At 37.7% G+C, this 20,541-nt stretch overlaps 1 protein-coding gene across 1 annotated transcript in view; it reads left to right on the top strand.

Moving 5' to 3' along the window:
* The window catches only part of LOC114644615 (hemicentin-2-like), a 405,336-nt gene that overhangs the window by 325,946 nt on the left and 58,849 nt on the right, over positions 1–20,541 (top strand). The window contains exon 6 of the mRNA XM_051920620.1: positions 7,241–7,567. Coding sequence (XP_051776580.1) covers positions 7,241–7,567 — 327 coding nt within the window. The remainder of the gene's footprint in view (positions 1–7,240; positions 7,568–20,541) is intronic.

Genomic DNA, 20,541 nt, shown 5'->3' with positions numbered 1-20,541 from the left:
TAAAATATTCCGAGAAATTCATTGTTTACCTCTACAGTTCGTTTCAAATTAATTCTTGGAATTTATCTTAAAAATACAACATAAGGCAGCATGAATACATAAATATTGTGTCCGCTCTGCTCTGCTGTGTTGTACTGCGTCGCGCGTATCGCAGAGTATGGTCGAATGAGGTGGGGAGGGGGTGGAGGGGGGCATGCATATGCGGAATGCGACGGAACGCGTCGTTGGCGCACACTATAAATAATTGTTCGTTAAGGCAGCAGTCTACATTGAGCGACAGTGCAGATACAGTGTTTGTTCATTTCAGTCTTGTAAGTCTGATTATTTCCTCATACGTAATTTTATTTTTTATAAAGTGAATAATTTTTAACCGCAGTTAAAATGAGTACAAAACGAAAGAGCTATTCCGTCGAGTACAAAAAGGGAATTGTGGAAGACTCCAGGGGTGTAAATCTTGATTTATGACGATGTTCCAGAAGAAGATGACATGACTGTAATTGAATCAATTTTAATTTCTGTATTCTGTGTAAAATAAATAAATATTAAATAAAAATATATAAATATACTTTTATTTTTGTCCTCCCCCCGAAAATAAGCCCTAGTGCGTATTTTGGACCAAAAAAGAAAGTAAGACAGTGTCTTATTTTCGGAAAAAGACGGTATATATATATATATATATATATATATATATATATATATATATATATATATATATATATATATATATATATATATATATATATATATATATATATATATATATATATGGAAGCGAAGAAGAGTATATATATAGGGCGGCACGGTGGCGCAGCGGGTAGTGCTGCTGCCTTGCAGTTGGGAGACCTGGGGACCTGGGTTCGCTTCCCGGGTCCTCCCTGTGTGGAGTTTGCATGTTCTCCCCGTGTCTGCGTGGGTTTCTCCCGTGCGCTCCAGTTTCCTCCCTCAGTCCAAAGACATGCAGGTTAGGTGGATTGGCGATTCTAAATTGGCCCTAGTGTGTGCTTGGTGTTTGTGTGTGTCCTGCACTGGGTTGGCACCCTGCCCTGGATTGGTTCGTGCCCTGTGTTGGCTGGGATTGGCTCCAGCAGACCCCCGTGACCCTGTGTTCGGATTCAGCAGGTTGGAAAATGGATGTATATATTGTCAGAAGAACGACCAAAAGACATCGAGAAGGTTTGGGGCAGCCACCCATTTAATCGATTATGGCTGCAAAAGCAATTCAAGAACAGAGACATGTTCATTCAATCGAGTCCAAAACAGAACTGACTTCCAGGTAGCAAGATGGCAGCTTTAAAGGCCAGTAGCGGAAGTGATGTCATCCCGACCGGAACCAGAAGTGATGTCAGTGGCTGCCCCAGAGCCGGGTGGGATTTCCCTAGAATGGTCTGCAAAAGATCGAGAGGGAAAATTAGTGCACTCCGCCCCCCCCCTGGTCTGGCATGGAACTACCTGTATTTAGGCCCTTTAGCTGTCTCCTAAACACACGTGTGTGACAGGGCCCCCCCCTTAGCCCAGACCCGTCGGGTCGGGCATCCTGCACCGAGAGGTCGTGAACACGGGAGAGAGCGTCGGCATTGGCGTGTAGAGAACCCTTCCGATGAATGAGCGAAAACTTGTAATGTTGCAAATCGAGGAACCACCTCGTGACTCGCGGGTTAGACTCCTTGTGTAGGGCCATCCACTGTAAAGGGGCATGGTCCGTGACTAGAGTAAACTCCCAACCCAAGAGGTAGTATCTCAACTGTGTGATCACCCACTTAATCGCAAGAGCCTCCCTCTCCACTGCCGCGTATCTGGTCTCCCGATCCAACAGTTTCCGGCTCAGAAACATGATGGGGTGTTCAGCACCATCGACACTTTGGCTCAGCACTGCCCCTAGGCCTGTGTCCGAAGCGTCCGTCTGGAGAATAAAAGGCCGTGAAAAATCAGGCGCCTTTAAAATGGGTGCCGACGTCAGGGCCCTTTTTAAGTCACTGAAGGCTGCCTCAGTCATGTCAGTCCATACCACAGTGTTAGAAGCCCTCTTCTTTGTCAAATTAGTCAAGGGCACGGCTCTCTCCAAAAAACGTGGTACAAACCGGCGGTAATACCCCGCTAATCCGAGAAATGCCTGGATTTGCCGCTTGGTTCGCGGACGGGGCCATGTCAAAATGGCTTGTATTTTAGAGCACCGATTCTTTCCGAAACCCGAGACGCACTCCCCACCTGAAAGCTCGGCCCAGGTACTCTCCCACCTGGACATGATTCAGGTCCGGTCCCGTTCTCTTCAGGGATTCCTCCATCCTGCCGACTATGCCACTGTCAGAAGAACGACCAAAAGACATCGAGAAGGTTTGGGGCAGCCACCCATTTAATCGATTATGGCTGCAAAAGCTATTCAAGAACAGAGACATGTTCATTCAATCGAGTCCAAAACAGAACTGACTTCCAGGTAGCAAGATGGCAGCTTTAAAGGCCAGTAGCGGAAGTGATGTCATCCCGACCGGAACCAGAAGTGATGTCAGTGGCTGCCCCAGAGCCGGATGGGATTTCCCTAGAATGGTCTGCAAAAGATCGAGAGGGAAAATTAGTGCACTCCGCCCCCCCTGGTCTGGCATGGAACTACCTGTATTTAGGCCCTTTAGCTGTCTCCTAAACACACGTGTGTGACAATATATATATATATATATATATATATATATATATATATATATATATATATATATATATATATATATATACTCAATCCTACATGCAAAGCTTATATTTACATCTGTGCAGAATCTACATTCAGTCAATTAATCACCATTTTCCTTTCATACTCCATAACCCCTATTCTATCCTATGCTGACCTACCTATTTTTGTAAAGTTGCTATACTAGCCCTTTTCTTGCCTGTGTTTCCCTGCACTATCAACAGCTTCATGTTGAGAGGGGCGGAAATGTTTAATTCTGTATATTACTTGCTGTAAAGGCTTTCAAAGTTTGCTGCAAAATTCAAGAAATGCTTGGTTGTGACATGCCCAAATCTTTGCTATTGAAGCTGCCTTTTTCCGATGGGCAAAAAATTGAATGTTACCAACACTTTAATTTTGGCTAATAGTGCATGGCTTTATTATCATAGATGGAGCATATTACATTTGTTACAAATTTTACTGTAACTCAATCAAATTGATTTTATGTTATGAGTTCCTTCTTGTCCTTGTCCAGCATTTCCACAACATTCCACCATTCCCATAATGTGTGTGTCAATCGCTGCCTGAATGCCATCTTCTGCCAGCTCCTGGCGAATTTAGGAGAAGTTTTGAAAATTAAACAAAAAAATGATAAAATGTTTTTACTTCTATTATAATAGTAGGACTACATTTTCGTACTCTGAGATGCTTGTTAAAAATAAGTTCAAAAATCACAAGGAATCTCTTAAAATATGAGTCAAGCTCCACAAGGAAGAGGATGACTGTAAACCCCCAGCTTGTAGATGAAGCAAAGAATCTTTTTAAAAGAGAGTATGTATTAACAAAAGGCGAAGTACTACAAAATGCTCAAAAGAGGAAAAAGGAGTTCCCAGAATAGCAGTTGTAAAGTGAACAACTCTCAAAAACAAAATACAATACAATAGTCAAAAAGCACAGCAAAAATAGTCAAAAAAACAAAAAATCTAAACCAATGAAAATACAACAATACTTTCCCTATCTAATAAACTCACTCAATGAATCACACCAATCTCACTTTCCTACCTGCCTTTTATGGACTGGGGGCAGTCCCTAGCAGTGATGCAAGAGGTGGCCCCTCCCCTCATGGGTGCACCCACAAAATATAAGGAACATAGTAGAACAAGATTAATCACACAGAACAAAATAATAAATAAATAAAATAGATAAGAGAATGCAAAATTGACAACTGTAATTGATTATATATTTATATAATCATATTGATATATTATTGATACATATTGATATAGTCATTGTAATAAATGAATCAAACATGAACAAAAAAGACACAAAAAAGAAATATAAGCATAACATGTGTTTTGTATCTAGCAGTCAAGCTTTTGGAGTAGTTGGTTAAGAAAGTGCTAGAGAAAACAATCAGGTATTACTAGAGGTGAAAGTAAAATACAATTTTGCTTCATGCCTGAGAAATAACTAAAAGGCAAAGTGTTAGGAGACTTGGAAGACATAAGTGCATATGTGGCATGTGCAGTAGAAGTGTTGGGATAAATTCAATTCATTGCACAGACTGTCGGTAGAGTGTGTATGAAAGCTGCAGTGGCAAAAAAGGGCAGTCTGAAGGTAGTGAGGATATATAAAGTGTTTTTTCTTCATATTTAATTATTTATAAAGATGGACTCAATTGACATATAGTGAATCCCCCAAGATATCTCACCATCAATTTTCAATTGTTTATTACAAATTGTTCTTTAGAGGCAATTGTTTTTTTCTGTCATGATTATTGAAAGATGGTCAAAACGTGGGTCATCTTTACAAGCTGATCTGCCATGATCAGATTCTTTGTCTAACCTCTTGACTGTGGTATATATAATTTACTGAACATAAAAAAACATTGACTAAGCATGAATAAATCTTCAAAGATTTATTATTTTCTACCTTTACAAACATAGTGATAACATGACACTTTATGTTGCAGTGTTTAACATTCATGTTGACTTTGTTATGAGAAAAACACACACACCAACTATAAGTGTGCAAATCAGTCAATACAAAAGGAAACGGGAAATATGATTTCATTTTGTTGTGTTAATGTTTTAAAGCAAATGTTTTTGTGTATAGACGTGTGTGAATGATGTGTAATAAGTGAGCCTACCCTCTAAGAATCCTATGTAAAGTGAGGCTCCATCCACTCCAACTACCACTATAATAATAATATGGGATGATTATAGAGGAATAACTGAATCCTATTTTTCTTTATATTGTACTTGTGCAAATGGGGTTGATGGAAAGTGAAAACATTTGTTACAATATAAGGTCTCAATTCATATATTTTTTTCCTCACACCAACACAAATTATCCTTAACTGTCTCTTGTTTCATCATAGAATAGCTATTCACAGTTAATTTTGTAATGTCATGTTTCTCTTTTATCAGTTATGTTTGTACACCACACCTATTTGTGAAAGTTGCTTTTGAACATTTCCAGCTGTCTCTTTAAATTATAATTGCCATACAAAAAGGGTGTCCAGCATTTAACAAAGTCTTTACACACCACTATGAATTTCAAAGTGTCCCAGTATGGCACGTGTGAGTGAGCTGACCATCTTCAAGAACTGAATATCTGCACCTTCTCCTTTACAGATTTTCTTGTCTGAAATGAAACAGCTTTATCTATCCATCCATACATCCATTATTCACTATATCCTAACTACAGGGTCACGGGGGTCTGCTGGAGCCAATCCCAGCCAACAGGGCGCAAGGCAGGAAACAAACCCCGGGCAGGGCGCCAGCCCACCACAGGGCTTTATATATGTCTTTCCTAAATAGTATTTCCTTAAATACACAACTAAAGCTAAATTCAGATTTAACTGAGGTATAGATAAACTTCTACTTTAAAAATTAGAGACAAAAAGAAGAGCAAACTTAAATTTCTTCAGATTCTCCATAATGATAAATATAAACCAACTGCAGTCTTTATGTGTGCTGCTGAAGTGAATAACTTAAATACTAATATATAAAAAGAAAGAATTTGAATTTAAAATAAAATGTTAGCTATTATAAAGATAAAGGGATTTTAATCACTCCCACTCTCATTAAGAACTTTTTTTTACAGGACAGCCATTTGAAGGTTCCAGAAAGAACTTTTTCTTTAAATCCATAACAGATTCAATGAACACCCAGGAAGAGATTATTACAGATCTGTGAAATACCAAAAGGTTTCCTGATTTTAAAAGGACTCTTGCACATATGACACAAGCTAACTTCAGGTTTTCTTGATCTGCCATGTCCTGCTTGGTAGCCTTCTATTAATTAAAGATTTCTGTTTTGTGCACAGAACTGTTTCAAACCCCAAAGATCTTCATATTTTTTTCATATTTTAAAAACTCCTCCCAGAATGAAATAGTTCTTTAGCAACCAATGGTTCTAGGAGGAACCACACAACTCAGTAAAATGCCATTAAAGCACCAGTATGTTTAAGTGTGTGTGTGTTCAAGTGACCTGATCAGAATTGGAGACCTAATTCTGACTATAAAACTGTAAAGTCAATTAATCACAAGTATGCTTTGCATGAAACTATGTAAAACATATGGGTGTGCACATTCAACACGTGACACCTCTGAAGCCTAGAAGGTGGCATAAAGGTAGAAGCATGAAATAAATCTGTAAAAGAAATTTTCAAATGAAATTGGTTTCACAAGTGGGCATAACAATCAAATGTTCTAGGAAAAAAAGTTAGCGGTACAATAGGTTTGTCTATCCATGTTGTCCTTTTTCCAGTTTTCATGTAATCTTTTTTTTTACCCTTGTAAATACATTGTGTTCCAACTCTTCACTAAATCGAATACACGTTAAGCACCACTTTTAAAATAAAGTCCCCCTAAATCACCGTGTCGTTCATCAAGTAATCTGGACTAAGCTGATCACGCCCTACCAAAACTGTCTAGGAACCAATTGCTGAAATTATTAAATTAACTCTAAAACGGTAATTATTTTAAGAGTATTTCAAAAAGGTTTAAAGCACACCCTTTTACGTTTATTAGTCATTGACCGATTCTGAGAATGTTATGACTACTGTTCAAACTTTAATTACTCCATTCAGTCTTTAATTTATACAGAGCCTTTAATATTGCAGTGCTATAATAATAATAATAATAATAATAATAGTAATAATAACAGACGTGTTCGATAAGCTTAATTCTAATCACATCGCTCGCACTTGGAGCCCTTTCAACCTAAACACAAAAAACACAAAACATTACATTCGCAACTAAATATACTACATACTAAAACACCGATTTATAAACATGTCCGCATTTTTTCAGATGTGATAGTTGACTCTTCCGTGTTTTTCCACTTCCCTTCCTGCTGTGCTGCTTCACTTGTTAGAAGTCACCGCTGCAGCTACCAGTTGTCAGTCCGAGATGGAGCTGCGAATGAAAGCCGCCGTCTGTGCTGTTCTATCCGTGACTCTCCTTTCAAGTAAGAAGATGTTTATAATTGATCCACGTGCTCCGTTTACACTCTCAGTCACACTGTGCCAACTTACTGTAAAAACTTATTTTAAGTCTTCCTTTTTTCTCGTTTCCCACAGGCTGCTCCGGTTTGAGTCTCACCACTCCCACAAGCCCTGTTTTCGGACGGGTAGGCGGCAATGTGACATTAAACTTTTCACTTAATCCTTCAAATGTCGTGTTACAGGATGTGATCTGGAGGTTAAACAATACTAACAATCTGGTGTCTTGTGTGGATGGTTCAGTTTCATACGGACAGGGGTATGAAGGGAGAGCCCATCTAAACACAATGACAGGATCTCTGTCGCTCTTCAGACTGACACTACGGGACTCGGGACAGTACAGCGTGAGCATCATAACTACTGGGGGAGAGGCTGTGAGTGGAAGTGTCATACTTCAAGTGTTAGGTAGGTAAAGTGCAGTTTTAATTTGGAGGCAGATCATCCCAAACACACTGTAGCTAAGAATTATTTTAATTGAATTCGTTTTAGTCACGAAGCTGTGAAATCTGCGAAAGAGTATTAGGACCACAGAGAAGACAAAAAATGGGGACATAGTGAGGAAAATAAAAGTTGTATTTCGTGATTAAAAGTCGAAATTTCATCTTTAAAGTGAGAACTTCGAGATTAATCTCGTAGTTTGTTTCGGCATTAAAGACGAAATTTCGTCTTAATCTCGAAATTTCCATTTTGATCTTGTAGTTTATTTCATGATTAACGTAGAACGTCGAAAACGTCATCTTAAAATCGATATTTAATTTACTAGAGTTTCGCAAAGCCTATTGTAATTAAAGCAGCACGTTATTCTATAAGTGCTCCCCAACCCAGTCTACAATCGCTATGTGCTTCTTAAACGGGGATCATCTTGCGCCGAAAGGAGCCACATGCAGCGATTGCCACACAAAATACATTAACTTCATGATATTACAGGATTCCAAATGTTCAGAGAGCTAAGCCTAGGTATTATTTTCATGATGAAATATTTTAAAGTATATATTTTACATTTTAAAAATTAATTGTTAACTTCATTTAAATTGGTGCTTCAGTGGTAGAGCTGCCGCCTCTCAGTAAGGGGGTCACATGCTGGGTTTACCCTGCCTGGAATTTGCATGTTTTCATGTTGGGTTTCCTTCCTGGTGGGCCTTCTTAATTTCAACCGTTCTGTCCCTGTAAAACTTACCGATTTCTACTCCCAATCTTTCCATTTTCTTTCTCCACATAGCCTACCACCATAAGATAAACGTGGTCTGTAAAACCAGCTGCAAATTTAGAACAGCGATTCTTCAAAACTTTGAAGGAACACTGAAAAATCTTCGTTATACATGTTTGATTATTCCAACCATGCATGCAGGGTCGTACCCATCCCAGCAAGCTTAGTCCACTAGACAGGCGCAATCCCTGGTCTGGAAGCCAGGTCATCGCAGGGGGCAATATGTGCACACACATACACTCGTGTCAGTATTGCATCGCCAGATCCCCTAAAAAGCATGACTTTGGGCGGAAACTGAAGCAAACTGGAGAAAACCACCAGGAGAACATACAAAATCCAGGCAGGGAACACCTGGGACTTGACTCTGTTACTGCGAGACAGCAGCGCTACCACTGCGCCACCTTGCACCCCAAATGTGTACTTATTAACATTATAAATTATTTAAATGAAGTTAACAGTTTATCTGTAAAATGTAATATATGATACAAAGTATAAATCTTAGGATTCTAAGATTTAAGTGGAAATTTCGAAGTTAATGTGGAAATGTCATCTTCAATAACAAAATAAACAACGGGATTAAAGTGGACATTTCGACTTTTAATCACAAAATAAACTTTTTTTCCTTCACTGTTTACCTTTTTTTTCTGTGACTTATTATTATTATTATGTTTTTGTCAGTACCTATTACCGTCGTATCGTATTTAATCATAATGTAGGTTTGTTCCGTAGTATGATGAAAGCAATCACAGGCATACATTTAGAAAAAAAAAGTTTAAAGTTGTGTTTATCACAAACTGCATTTTATCTTCTATGCAGTGCAAGTTCATCCCAAAATTAAAAACAATTCTGAAATTGATGAATGAAAAGGTGGAATGGAGTCACAAAGATAAAAAATGTGTGAAGTGTACAAGGCAAATACAGTGCATCCGGAAAGTATTCACAGCGCATCACTTTTTCCACATTTTGTTATGTTACAGCCTTATTCCAAAATGGATTAAATTCATTTTTTTCCTCCGAATTCTACACACAACACCCCATAATGACAACGTGAAAAAAGTTTACTTGAGGGAATCACAAAAGTGATGAAAAAGCTGAAGATGGGTAAAAGCGGTGATGGTGATGATGATGACAATGATTATGATGATGTACAGACTAATGTTATTGTACAAGTTACTCTCTTAATCTTCATTGTTTGAGCATAACAATCACATGTAAAAGCAAGATAGAGCAGGGATGCCAGTAATAATAATTCAGAGAAACAAAAAATAAAAAAATAAAAAAATAAGAGTGTTTGTTGATGTTTAAACAACTCTACACATAAACAAGATCTGCACATTATTTAAGCAGGAGAAGCTCAATCAGTGTTATTGAATGAAATCCCTACATAGGTTGTGGGGTTTCATTGTTATTTTGTTTTATGTGATATGCAGCTACTCAAAAAAGACTTCTGATTTCAGTATTATTGAAGTGCAGTGTCCCACATAAATACTGACAGCATTCATTCTTTCAGTTTCTGCACCAATGTATTCCAGTAATCAGTAGCAAGGTCTATGCTGGCAGCATCGGTGGTAGGAACAAACCCAGAACGGGCCGACTTTTCCATTGCAGGGTACATTCATATACACAACCACAGAACCAATTTAAAGTCACCAATCAGCCTAATATACACATCTTTGGGGTGTGGGGAAACTGAAACAAAAGAGAAAACAATGAAAAAATACAGAAGTCATGCAATCTTAGCATGGAGAGTATGAGGGCCATGGTCTGAACTCTGGACTCGAGTTATAAAGAAGCAGCTCTTACCAATATACAGAAGCTTTGAATGTAGTAGCAACTAGTAAATGATTTATGGACTTCATGATGTTTATTGTGCACAATAATACAAATAGGGAAATAGAATGCAGGAAATAGTATGAAACAAAATAATTACTGTGCACAAATTCTTATCTCCTTTATCTGGCAAGGGATTTTGTTTTTGATGAGTAGTTTGGTAGAGAAGACTAGACAATTGTTACTTTAACAGAGGATTTCAGGTTACTTTGAAAAATCATACAATTTCAAGGCTGTTCCAAAGGTAAGGAGTCCTAGCTACATACCTTCCTTGTCCTCGTGCAAAGCAGTGGTATCTCAGTTTAGAGGTGCTCCTAAATCTTTGAATAAGTGCAGATTGTGATGGTAAAGTGAATCTGGAAAAAAATTGTCTTTTGTCTACCAAGAACCCTAATAACTTTATTACAACATAGAGCTCAATAGGCACAGTGAAAAAAAATATTTCAGACATCAAAATAAATCCAGAGTTTTTCCTGAGGGGTATAGGTTGGGAGCATGTGCTGATAGTATGTTGCTGCACGCACCACATGATGAACCACCTGGATTGGGACGCGAGTGCAGCAGGTGACACCTCACCAACACATCCTTTGGCATTTATTAAACTAGTGATGAAGCAGCACCCACAAGTCAACTAATTTTACACAGACTGCCAACTAATATCAGGCCTAGTTTACAAAATGTACTGTAAATATGCTTTAAATACTTGTAGCTGCTGGGTTTAACTGTGTCTAGACTAATCAGCTTTATGTTTTATAATATCAGTACATATCATTTTTTGTACACTTTTTCTACAGATCCAGTTTCTGTACCCACAATCCAGTCCAATATGCCTAATCCTGTAGAGTTCAGTGACACAGTGACTTTGACCTGCACAGCCTCTGGCTCAGATGTCTCTTACCGGTGGTTCAATGGCAGCTCAGAGGTGTCGAACACTCAGAGGATTCACTTGAGTGCTGATAACAGAACTCTAACGATATCAGGTGTGCTGAGATCAGATGATGGGCCCTTCTACTGCTACGTGTATAACCATGTCAGTAACGGCACCAGCAAGCCCTTTAACCTTGATGTAAAATGTAAGTGTGGATGAAAATTGATTGTAGCATTATATTATACTTTCCTTTATTTAAAAATGAAAGAAATGATTGCATGAAGTGATTGATAAAATTTCTTGAAAGCTTGTATGTCAATATAGACTATACTTTAGCAGAGCAAGAATGCTGTATTAGTAATGTATGCATTACAAAATTGATTATATAGAGTAGAAGAGAAAAACAGAACATTTAATCTGTTCAAATTTATTGGGTATATATTTTAGATGGACCTGACTTGCCCACTTTGTCTGTCAGTGTATACGAACAAGTCTATGCTGCTGGATCTTCTCTTATTTTACAATGCTCAGCACAGTCCAATCCTACTGCTCAGTATCAATGGTTCTTAAGTGGAACTTCTCTTAAGAAAAGAGGCCAGGAGCTTGAAATTAATGAACATTAAGGTGGATCAGGCGGGTAACTACACATGTTGGGCTTTCAATAATGTTACACTCAGGTATGCTGCTGTCCACACAATGATAGATGTCATAGATGAGTAAAATGTCAAGTGTTTTTGTGTGTATGTTTTTTAATTGATAATTCAACTGCTGAAGATTAATTATTTTTAGATAATAATATTAAAAGACATAATTTTGCCAATCTTGAATTTTAATATTATTAATGCAATAATAATTTGATATACGTAGATTGTACTACTACTACTTCCATTAGTAAAGGTATTTAATTTATATGCAAATTAAGTCATAGAAATTCTTGGCAATACCAATATATCCAAAACAAATGTGACAAACATGTGTTCAGTCTGAAACAAATTTAATAATAGACTATACAGAAAAAATGTCAATTCCTTCATTTTTTTATACTTTCCCTTTCCCATACAGGCAGGGCCAGATTTATGTGAAAAGAGGCCCTAGGCTATTCCACTTATGAGGCCCTTTCACCTTCCATTTTTAAGTTTGTAAATTACATGAGAGATAATAAAATTTTGCTAACAATTTGAATGTAGGCCCCTCTTGATCTTGAGGCCCTAGGCTGAAGCCTAGTTAGCCTATAGGAAAATCCGGCCCTGCATACAGGGTCACAGGGGATCGGAGTCTGTGCTGGCAGCGTTGGGTACAATGCTAGAACTAAACATAGATAGGATGCCAATTTATTGTAGAGCACACTTACTCCAACACCTATACTAACTCCAAGTAAATTCAGAGTCGTGACATGTCACTTCTTTAGATTGTGTGAACAATACCTATGTAAACTTATTTATTGATGAAGTAAAGCTGTCATTCAACCATTGCTAGCGCCTCACTCTTGAAAACCTTTACAGTCTGCATCTAGGCTGTAAAAGCAAGAGAGAATTCCAGTGTACTCTTCACACATGATAAATATTCAATACCTAATGGTCTTTAAATATATCGAATATATATGCAAGTGCTAGTTCATCCTAATGCAAAAACGGTCCTTGAATAATGCTTAAAGATGAAACTTTATAAATGGGAAGATATTTGCACTTAGTGGTACTTGTGATACATGGTAAAAAAAATAAAACTTTTGTCTGTAATATAAATACAGCGTTTTTAAAAGCAGTAGTATTGAAATTCAAATCATTAATGGTATATCAATATCATTTACTGAAAGTAAAAAAAAAAACAAAATAAACTACAGTTGTCTGATATACAGTGCCAATAAAAGGATTCATTCCCTTGGAAGTTTTAACATTTTGTGATACAACATTAAATCACCAAGGATTTAACTTGGCCTTTTGACACTGATCAATGGAAAAAGACGATTTAATTTTGAAATAAAAATAGATCTCTGCAAAATGTTGAAATAAATTACAAATAAAAAAAAACCATTATTGATCACATAACTTTTCACTCCCTTCAGGGCAACATTTTGTCAATGCACTCTTGGCAGCCATGACAGCCTTGAGTCTGTGTACACATCTGCCATTTTCCCCATTCTTATTTGCTAAACTGCCCAAGCCCTGTCAGGTTGCACGGGGATCATGAATGAACAGCCTTTTTCAAGTCCAGCCACAAATTCTCAGTTGGGTTGAGATCTGGATTCTGACTATATGACGGTAGCTTTGGCTTTGTGGTTGTTGTCTTGCTGGAAAACAAATTTTCTCCCAAAGCATAGGTTTCTTGCAGACTTAGCCAGGTTATCATCTAGAATTAATTTTTCTCCTGTTTTTTTTTTATTTTTCTCTAGGTTTTCCTCTAGAATTTATTTCCACTAGAATTTATTTTTCTGTGTTTTGCTGCATTCATGTACTCCTCTGCCCTCACAACCATTCCAGGGTCATCTTCAGAAAAGCAGTCCCACAGAATGTTACCACCACCATCCACTGGGTATGGTGTTTTCTTGACAGCAAGCAGTGTTCAAACATGGGGTTTAGTCGGATGACCAGAAAGGTCAATTTTGGTCTCATCATCCCATAGAACCTGCTTTCAGCTGACTCCGGAGACCCTCATGTGGCTTCTGACCAACTCTTTGTGTGTTTTTTTTCTAACAGTGGGTTTCTTTTTGATTGCCTCTCATTAATTTGTTACTGGTGTAGCACCTACACAGCAGTTGTTGCATGACCAGTCTCCCCAGTCTTATTTACTGTAACTTGTAAGTTCTTCTGAGCTATAAGAGGTCTCCCTCACTAGACTTCTCTTTACATGATTACTCTCTGGCAGATTTTCAGGTGTGCTATTCTCTTTCCATTTTTTAATGACTGATTTAACTGGACCCTAATGGATATTCAGTAACTTGGATGTTTATTTGACTTCATCCCCTGACTTGTGCTTTGCAATCACCTTTTCATGGAGTTGTTTAGAGTGTTCTTTTGTCTTCATTGAGTAGTTAGTCCACCAAACTGATGGTCCTTCAGGTCAGGTGACTTTACTCTACAGTCAACTGAATCACCAGAGAGGTGATCTGCAATGACCTGATGATGTAATAAAATTATCATTTTCACACCTCAAAAAGGGGAACACATAAAATATAAACAGCAGAATACATGCATATTCATTGTCAAACTCACAACTATTTTCAGGTGAATCGGTGGCAAAGCCAATACTAACAGTACAGAGCACAAGACAGGTATTTTCCTTGCACATTGTGGATGTCAAGCAGAGGTTCCAATCATAACACAAACATATTCACCTTTCAAGAACTACAGTGTTACTAAGTAACCTAAAATGCAAGTTATGGCATCTCTCAGAATCACCATCTTATCTTGGTGAAGAGGTTTGTGTGCCCCTGTGACCTTTGAAGCGGTGTTGTCCAGAGCAGAAGCTCCTGTTAGAACTTCCCCAGGCGAATTGGTCCCAGATGAGTTCTTAGACAAAGAGCAATTAAAATGCTCCCAATGATGCAGACACAAAACTTTTATCCCACCCAGTATGGGGTTACTGGGGCCTTTACTTTTAGCCAGGCCTGAGATGAGTATCTGTAGTTGAATGCTTGGCTGCTGGGTCTGCCACAGGGGCCGTTCTGGAACAGCCTGAAATCATAATGTGAGACTGCTCTCCCATTAGCCCATTACCTGCAGGATGAATAGCAGCCAGGTGCAGTGTGACATGATTGGCTATTGAAAGTAAAGGCCTTGGTGAACTGGAACCTAGACACTCTCCCCAGTGCTGGACATTATTAAAATGTCTTGGCTGACATGCCTTTCCAATGTTGCATGGACATCAGGAGCCAAGCCCCTGAAGTGGCAGACCAGGGTGATCGTCCTCATTTTTAATAAAGAGGACTGGAGTTTGTGCTCCAACTCCTGAGGGAATCACACTCCTCAGTCTCCCTGGAAATGCTCATGCCAAGGTGCTGGATAGGAGACTCTATCCAGTCATGAAACCTCAGATCCCCATTGCCCCAGATGCAGCAATGTGGATTCTGTTTAGACCATGGGACAGTAGACCAGCCCTTTACCCTTAGGGGAATCTTGGAGGGGTATGGGAGTATACCCAATTGATCTACATGTATTTTGTGGACTTAGAGAAGGTGAATTACTGTATTACTTAAGGAATTCTGTGGAGCGTGTTGTGAGAGTACAGGGTTTTGGGGCCCCTAAAAAAGGCTATTTTATCCCTTTATAATCACAGTGACACCTGTGTCTGCATTCTTGGAAAAAAATTAGCACCATTCCCTGTGGGTATGGGACTCTGCCAAGGCTATGCAGATGACGTGGTATGTAATGTGTATGAACATTTTTATCATTTATTTAATGACTGATCTAAAACCTTCTAAACATTGCAGAAAGTTTAGAAGGCACCAATTTTTCCTTTCCCATAGGTCTACTGAGATGAGATAATGTCCACTTAATGCACTGATAAGGCTTATGGCAGCTATGATGTGTTTGCTATTTGTTGAGCTATGGATGTTTGATATTCTCCAGAATCCAGCAACTGTTTTGCTCAGCAACGTCTGGAATTATTGTTGACTGAATTATTTATATGTCAGCTCAGATGGTTTTATTAAGTTTGATTCCAGTAAGTTACCTTGCATGTTTAGTCATACAAGAGAAAGAATTAAAGTTGAAAAAGCTGAAATGAGTGGGATGAGATGATTTTCTTTGGGGTTTTATCATGACAGAAGACAGCATATTGTACTTGTGTGATGTATGACAAATGTGTAAAATTCTCCTTAGAAAAAGTCATGTATTGCAAAAACAGGTAAGCCATTTCTTCAACACTGACTGATTGTTTTCAGTATAAAACAATGTCTCTTGTAGCAGTGTTTTGTCATGGGCAGGGTCCTAGGTGACCCTATTCCCCCCTTTATACTCTTTATTACATAAACATGAACAAAATGCACCAAATCCCAACTATAGCCTTCATATGTTTACACAGAGCAGAATAGAAGGTTTATACTTTTATTCATGCATGAATTAACAAGATTCTAAAAAAAAGTAAGTAGAGTAAAATGGTTGTTTGAAAAGCAATATTAATACAACCTGGATCATTATGGTAGAAGTCTTCAACATTCAGTATGCTCCGATTACCAGGTGGCTCTCTGCCTTAGTATGGTGAATGATCCATGGTCCAATATGGTCTTTTTTTCCAGCATGGATCAAGTTGATGGAATGATGGAGAGATATGGAATGGCCACTATCTGTATGTAATGTCAGAGAGACAGCATGGCCTGTTAGCCCTGAGTTTAAACCAGTCCTGTGGTGCTTGACACACCTGTTTGATAAGTGTGGGTATAGTGTATTTTCTAATGATTCAGCTCCTTAGTCCAGCCTTGAGCACAACTCGGCCTTTAGTCCATCCCTGGTCAAAACTTTATTTCTAGTCTTTCTACCTCTCACAGAAGTCATTTGAACAATCTGATTTGTTGTGACCTCATTACACCCCAAACAAGAACTGGTTTATCTATTTTTCCATTTGTATAATTAGATATCACTTGAGAAAATATATTACCAAAAAAGTTGTTCAGATTATGTGTTAGATTTTTCCAATCATTTCTCAGCATCTTTTACTCTTCACTCCAAGCAAAAAAATTAGGTATTAGTCATAATGGCATTTTTGAACACATTTTTATTATCACATTTTAATGCAGAGAACTGTTGCATACATCTAAAAACTGACATTTTTTTATTTGATTCAACAATTTTAAATGTATGCCTTTTCAAACTCTGTGTTTAATTTAGTTCATGTCATCCTTTTCAAAAAAGAAAAAGACAAAATTCAGAATATTTGCAAATTTTTACAACTATAATCTAGATACATTTATAGATTGTGTGTCATTTACTAGGTAATTAAGAAACTGATTCCTTGGAATTACCTTCTTCTCTGTATAATATCCTCTTTTATCATATTTTGTGCCAATACTGAATAACATCACCCAAAACCTCTCCAAATGTCATAACATGCCACTTCATCTTTGAAATTTTTAAACAGGTCATTCTGAAATACAGAAATCAACTTATTTTTATTCTGACCAGTCTTAAAAAATCTCAATTGGAACAATTAGACTATTTAAGATATAGAAGTTTATAAGTTAGAATTGACTGGTAGACCAACCAGGTTTGGTTCTTGCCTTGCACTGAATCCTTACTCCCAAGACCTTGATGATTGTCAAATGAATTCAATAATTGATCTATTATTATTACTGATTTTTTTCTGGTGCCTCAAAACATAACATTTCACTTTGTAAATTATTGTAGATGGTGGAGCGATGCAAACCGTTGCTGTAGCCTTTTCCAGAGGTCTTCATCTTGACAAAGAACTGATAGATGTCATGCTGGATTTCTTTGAGACAACTTCAGTTGAATGTAGCCTAATAAATAAACTCTGACACTCTAATCCTTTGATGGCCCATCTATAGAAAAACTAGTAGTAGTGGTAGTAGTAGTAGTAGTAGATGTAGAAACTGTGCTATGTGCTTCGTAACTTGTATTTCGAGGAGCAAAAATAATAATATTATTATTAATAATAATAATAGATTTTATTTATTGGGGGCCTTTCTAAAGACTCAAGATCTCCTTAAAAAGAATTAAAAATATAAATAGGAACAGATAAAAAAATCAAACAACAATACAGCGAGAAGGAAGTAATAAACTTACAACAAATTCATTGATAAATAATAATATCATGCTTGATATATCATTTTAAAGAGGTGTGTCTTAAGAATAGTTTTAAATTTTGTTATTGATCCTAGTTGATGAATATGAGCAGGGAGAGAATTCTAGAGATGTGCAGCACTGTAAGAGAAAGCTGTGACTCCCATAGAACAAAGATGAAGCAGATGAGGATCTGAGAGTGCTGGAAGAAGTATAAATTTGTAAAAGATCACTAAGATAGGGAGGATCAAGTTTGTGGAGAGCTTTAAATGTTAAGAGCAGTATTTTATATTGTATATCGCAGTAGACAGGGAGCCAATGAAGTTGAAAAAGAATCGGTGTAATATGCTCAGTGGACTTAGAACAAGTGATTGTCCTAGCAGCAGAATTTTGTATGACTTGTTTTTTAGGGATGGCATTACAATAGTCTATACGTGAGGTAAGTGAGGCATTAAGCAAAACTTCAGTACTATGTTTGGTCAAAACTGGATGAAGTCTAGATGTAAGAGCCATTTTCCTAGTTCTATAAGCTTCATGAACATTTATTAGACGACAATGCATAATCTATGGGAGGTTCCTATAACCCCCATAAATAGAATTGTATTGGTATATTCTTGCCATTTCTAACAGCTTGGAGTAAACATTATTCTTCAGTTAGTTAGTGACAGCCTTGCTATGAGTAAGGTGTGGAAGGCCTAAGGTTTTAAACCATGCCTGGGCACTTGCCTATGTGCCAACTGGCTTATGAGCCTTTTGAGTGTGTGAAGTAAATATGTAAGAAAACAGCACTTAATTTATGTGTTGTGCTGTACGTAAAGCGTACAGAAGAAAAAGCTAAAAACCTTTAAGTAGAGAAGAAGAAATTAAGAACCTTTAAGTATAGAAACAACTAAAGTTTTTCAAGAAAAGCTAAATTTATAGAAGAAACATTTTTCCCTTTTTTTTGCCTTTTATTCTACATGTGTAACTATTTTTCCTTTTATTCTTGTGTGGATTATTTGCTTTTAACTTTCACTAAATATTTTTAAAACAAACTTTTGGACTTTGAGATTTCTTTTGGCACGCGTTTTACCCGTGTTTGACCACACCTATATCTCGGCAGCTACACTTGACATATTTCGAAGATGAACAAAAAGCAATTCAAGAAACATTATTTATATGAGATGAAAAAGAAATGGTACGATCTAGAATGACACCCAGACTCTTGACCAAGGAAGAGATATTTATAAATATATTGTTTATCAAAATTGGAAAGTTGTTAGTCATAGCAAGTACAGATTTAGTACCAACAAAGAGCACTTCTGTTTTATTACCGTTTAACTGAAGAAAATTATGCATCATACAGTACATAACTTAATGTCCTGTAGACACGCAGTAAGAATATTAGGAGGAAGAACACAGGTAGATTCAGTGGATAAATAAAGTTGCAAATCATCAGTATAACAATGAAACTGAATACCATGATGCTGAAATATATTACCTATAGGAAAAATGTAAATAAGGAAAAGAAGTGGCCCCAGCACCAAGCCCTGTGGAACTCTTTGTTTAACCACCGCACAACCTAAAGCCCTTTGCCTGAACAAACTGTCTTCTATTTGTAAGATGAAAGAAGAACTATTGATACAAAAGGCCACAAACTCCAAAACTAGTTAAATGTTCCAAAAGTATTTGATGGGATATAGTTTCAAATGCCGAACAAAGATCCAGAAGTATAAGAATTGTTAAAAGTCCCATGTCAGCTGCCTAGAGAAGATCGTTTGTAATTTTGACCAATGCAATTTCAGAACTATGTTTCAGATGAAAGCCAGATTGAAGCTGTTCAGCTGGTTATGATTTGAAATATGGGACTGAAGTTGAGAAGCAGCCATCTTTTCAAGAATTTTTGTTATAAATGGAAGATTAGAAATAGGTTGGAAATTACGAAAAATTTGAGGTTCAAAAGCAGTTTTTTTCAAATTGCTGTAATTTAAGTCATTTTTAATGAAGGAGGAACCATGCCAGTGGCAAGGGAAAAGTCAATTAAAGAGGTTATCTAAGGAGAAATAGATGGCAAGCAGAACTTAATAAGACTAGTAGATATTGGTTCCAGCTGACAAGTAGAGGAATTGGATTTTGTTATAAGCTCAGTAATATCATTTTTAGTTGGTAGACTGAATTCTAAGATTAAGGTATTTGGTAAGAGAATATGCAAAATAGGGGAAAGCATGTTATTTTCTGTAAGGGTAAGTGATGCAAGTTGCTGGTGAATGCCCCTAATCTAAGAATTGAAGAAGTCCAACAAGTCACTACAATTTTTAGCAGTAAAGTTATAGTGGACAACATTTTCTGGTGGTGCAATTAGCTTATTCACTGTAGAAAGGGAGCTCTAGCATTATTCCCTCCTATACTAATAATGTTATGTGGCACAGGGCTGGGGGTGGTACTCAGCCGGGACACCCAAGAGGACCAGAGGAGGGCTTATACCTCCTCCAGACCATGAGGGGGCGACCGCCCTGGTGGCTATGGGGACCACAGGTAGAGAGCTTTGAAGCTTAACCCTGTAGGGGTCCATGGTCACCACCAGGGGGCACCCCGATGCCTTTGGAGCCCTGGCCCTCAGCACTTCCGCCACACCCTGAAGTGTGAGTGCCTCTGAGTGACACTGGGGAGTGCCGGCGGAAGATTGTCGGGAAGCACCTGGAGCACATCTGGATGGTTATAAAAGGAGCCGCCTTCCTCCATTCGAGGGCTGGAGTCGGGA

This window comes from Erpetoichthys calabaricus, chromosome 17 (assembly GCF_900747795.2).
Source record: "Erpetoichthys calabaricus chromosome 17, fErpCal1.3, whole genome shotgun sequence".
Taxonomy (NCBI): Eukaryota; Metazoa; Chordata; class Cladistia; order Polypteriformes; family Polypteridae; genus Erpetoichthys; species Erpetoichthys calabaricus.
The sequence above is the reverse complement of the archived record's forward strand: the minus strand, read 5'-3'. Positions and strand labels throughout refer to the sequence as shown.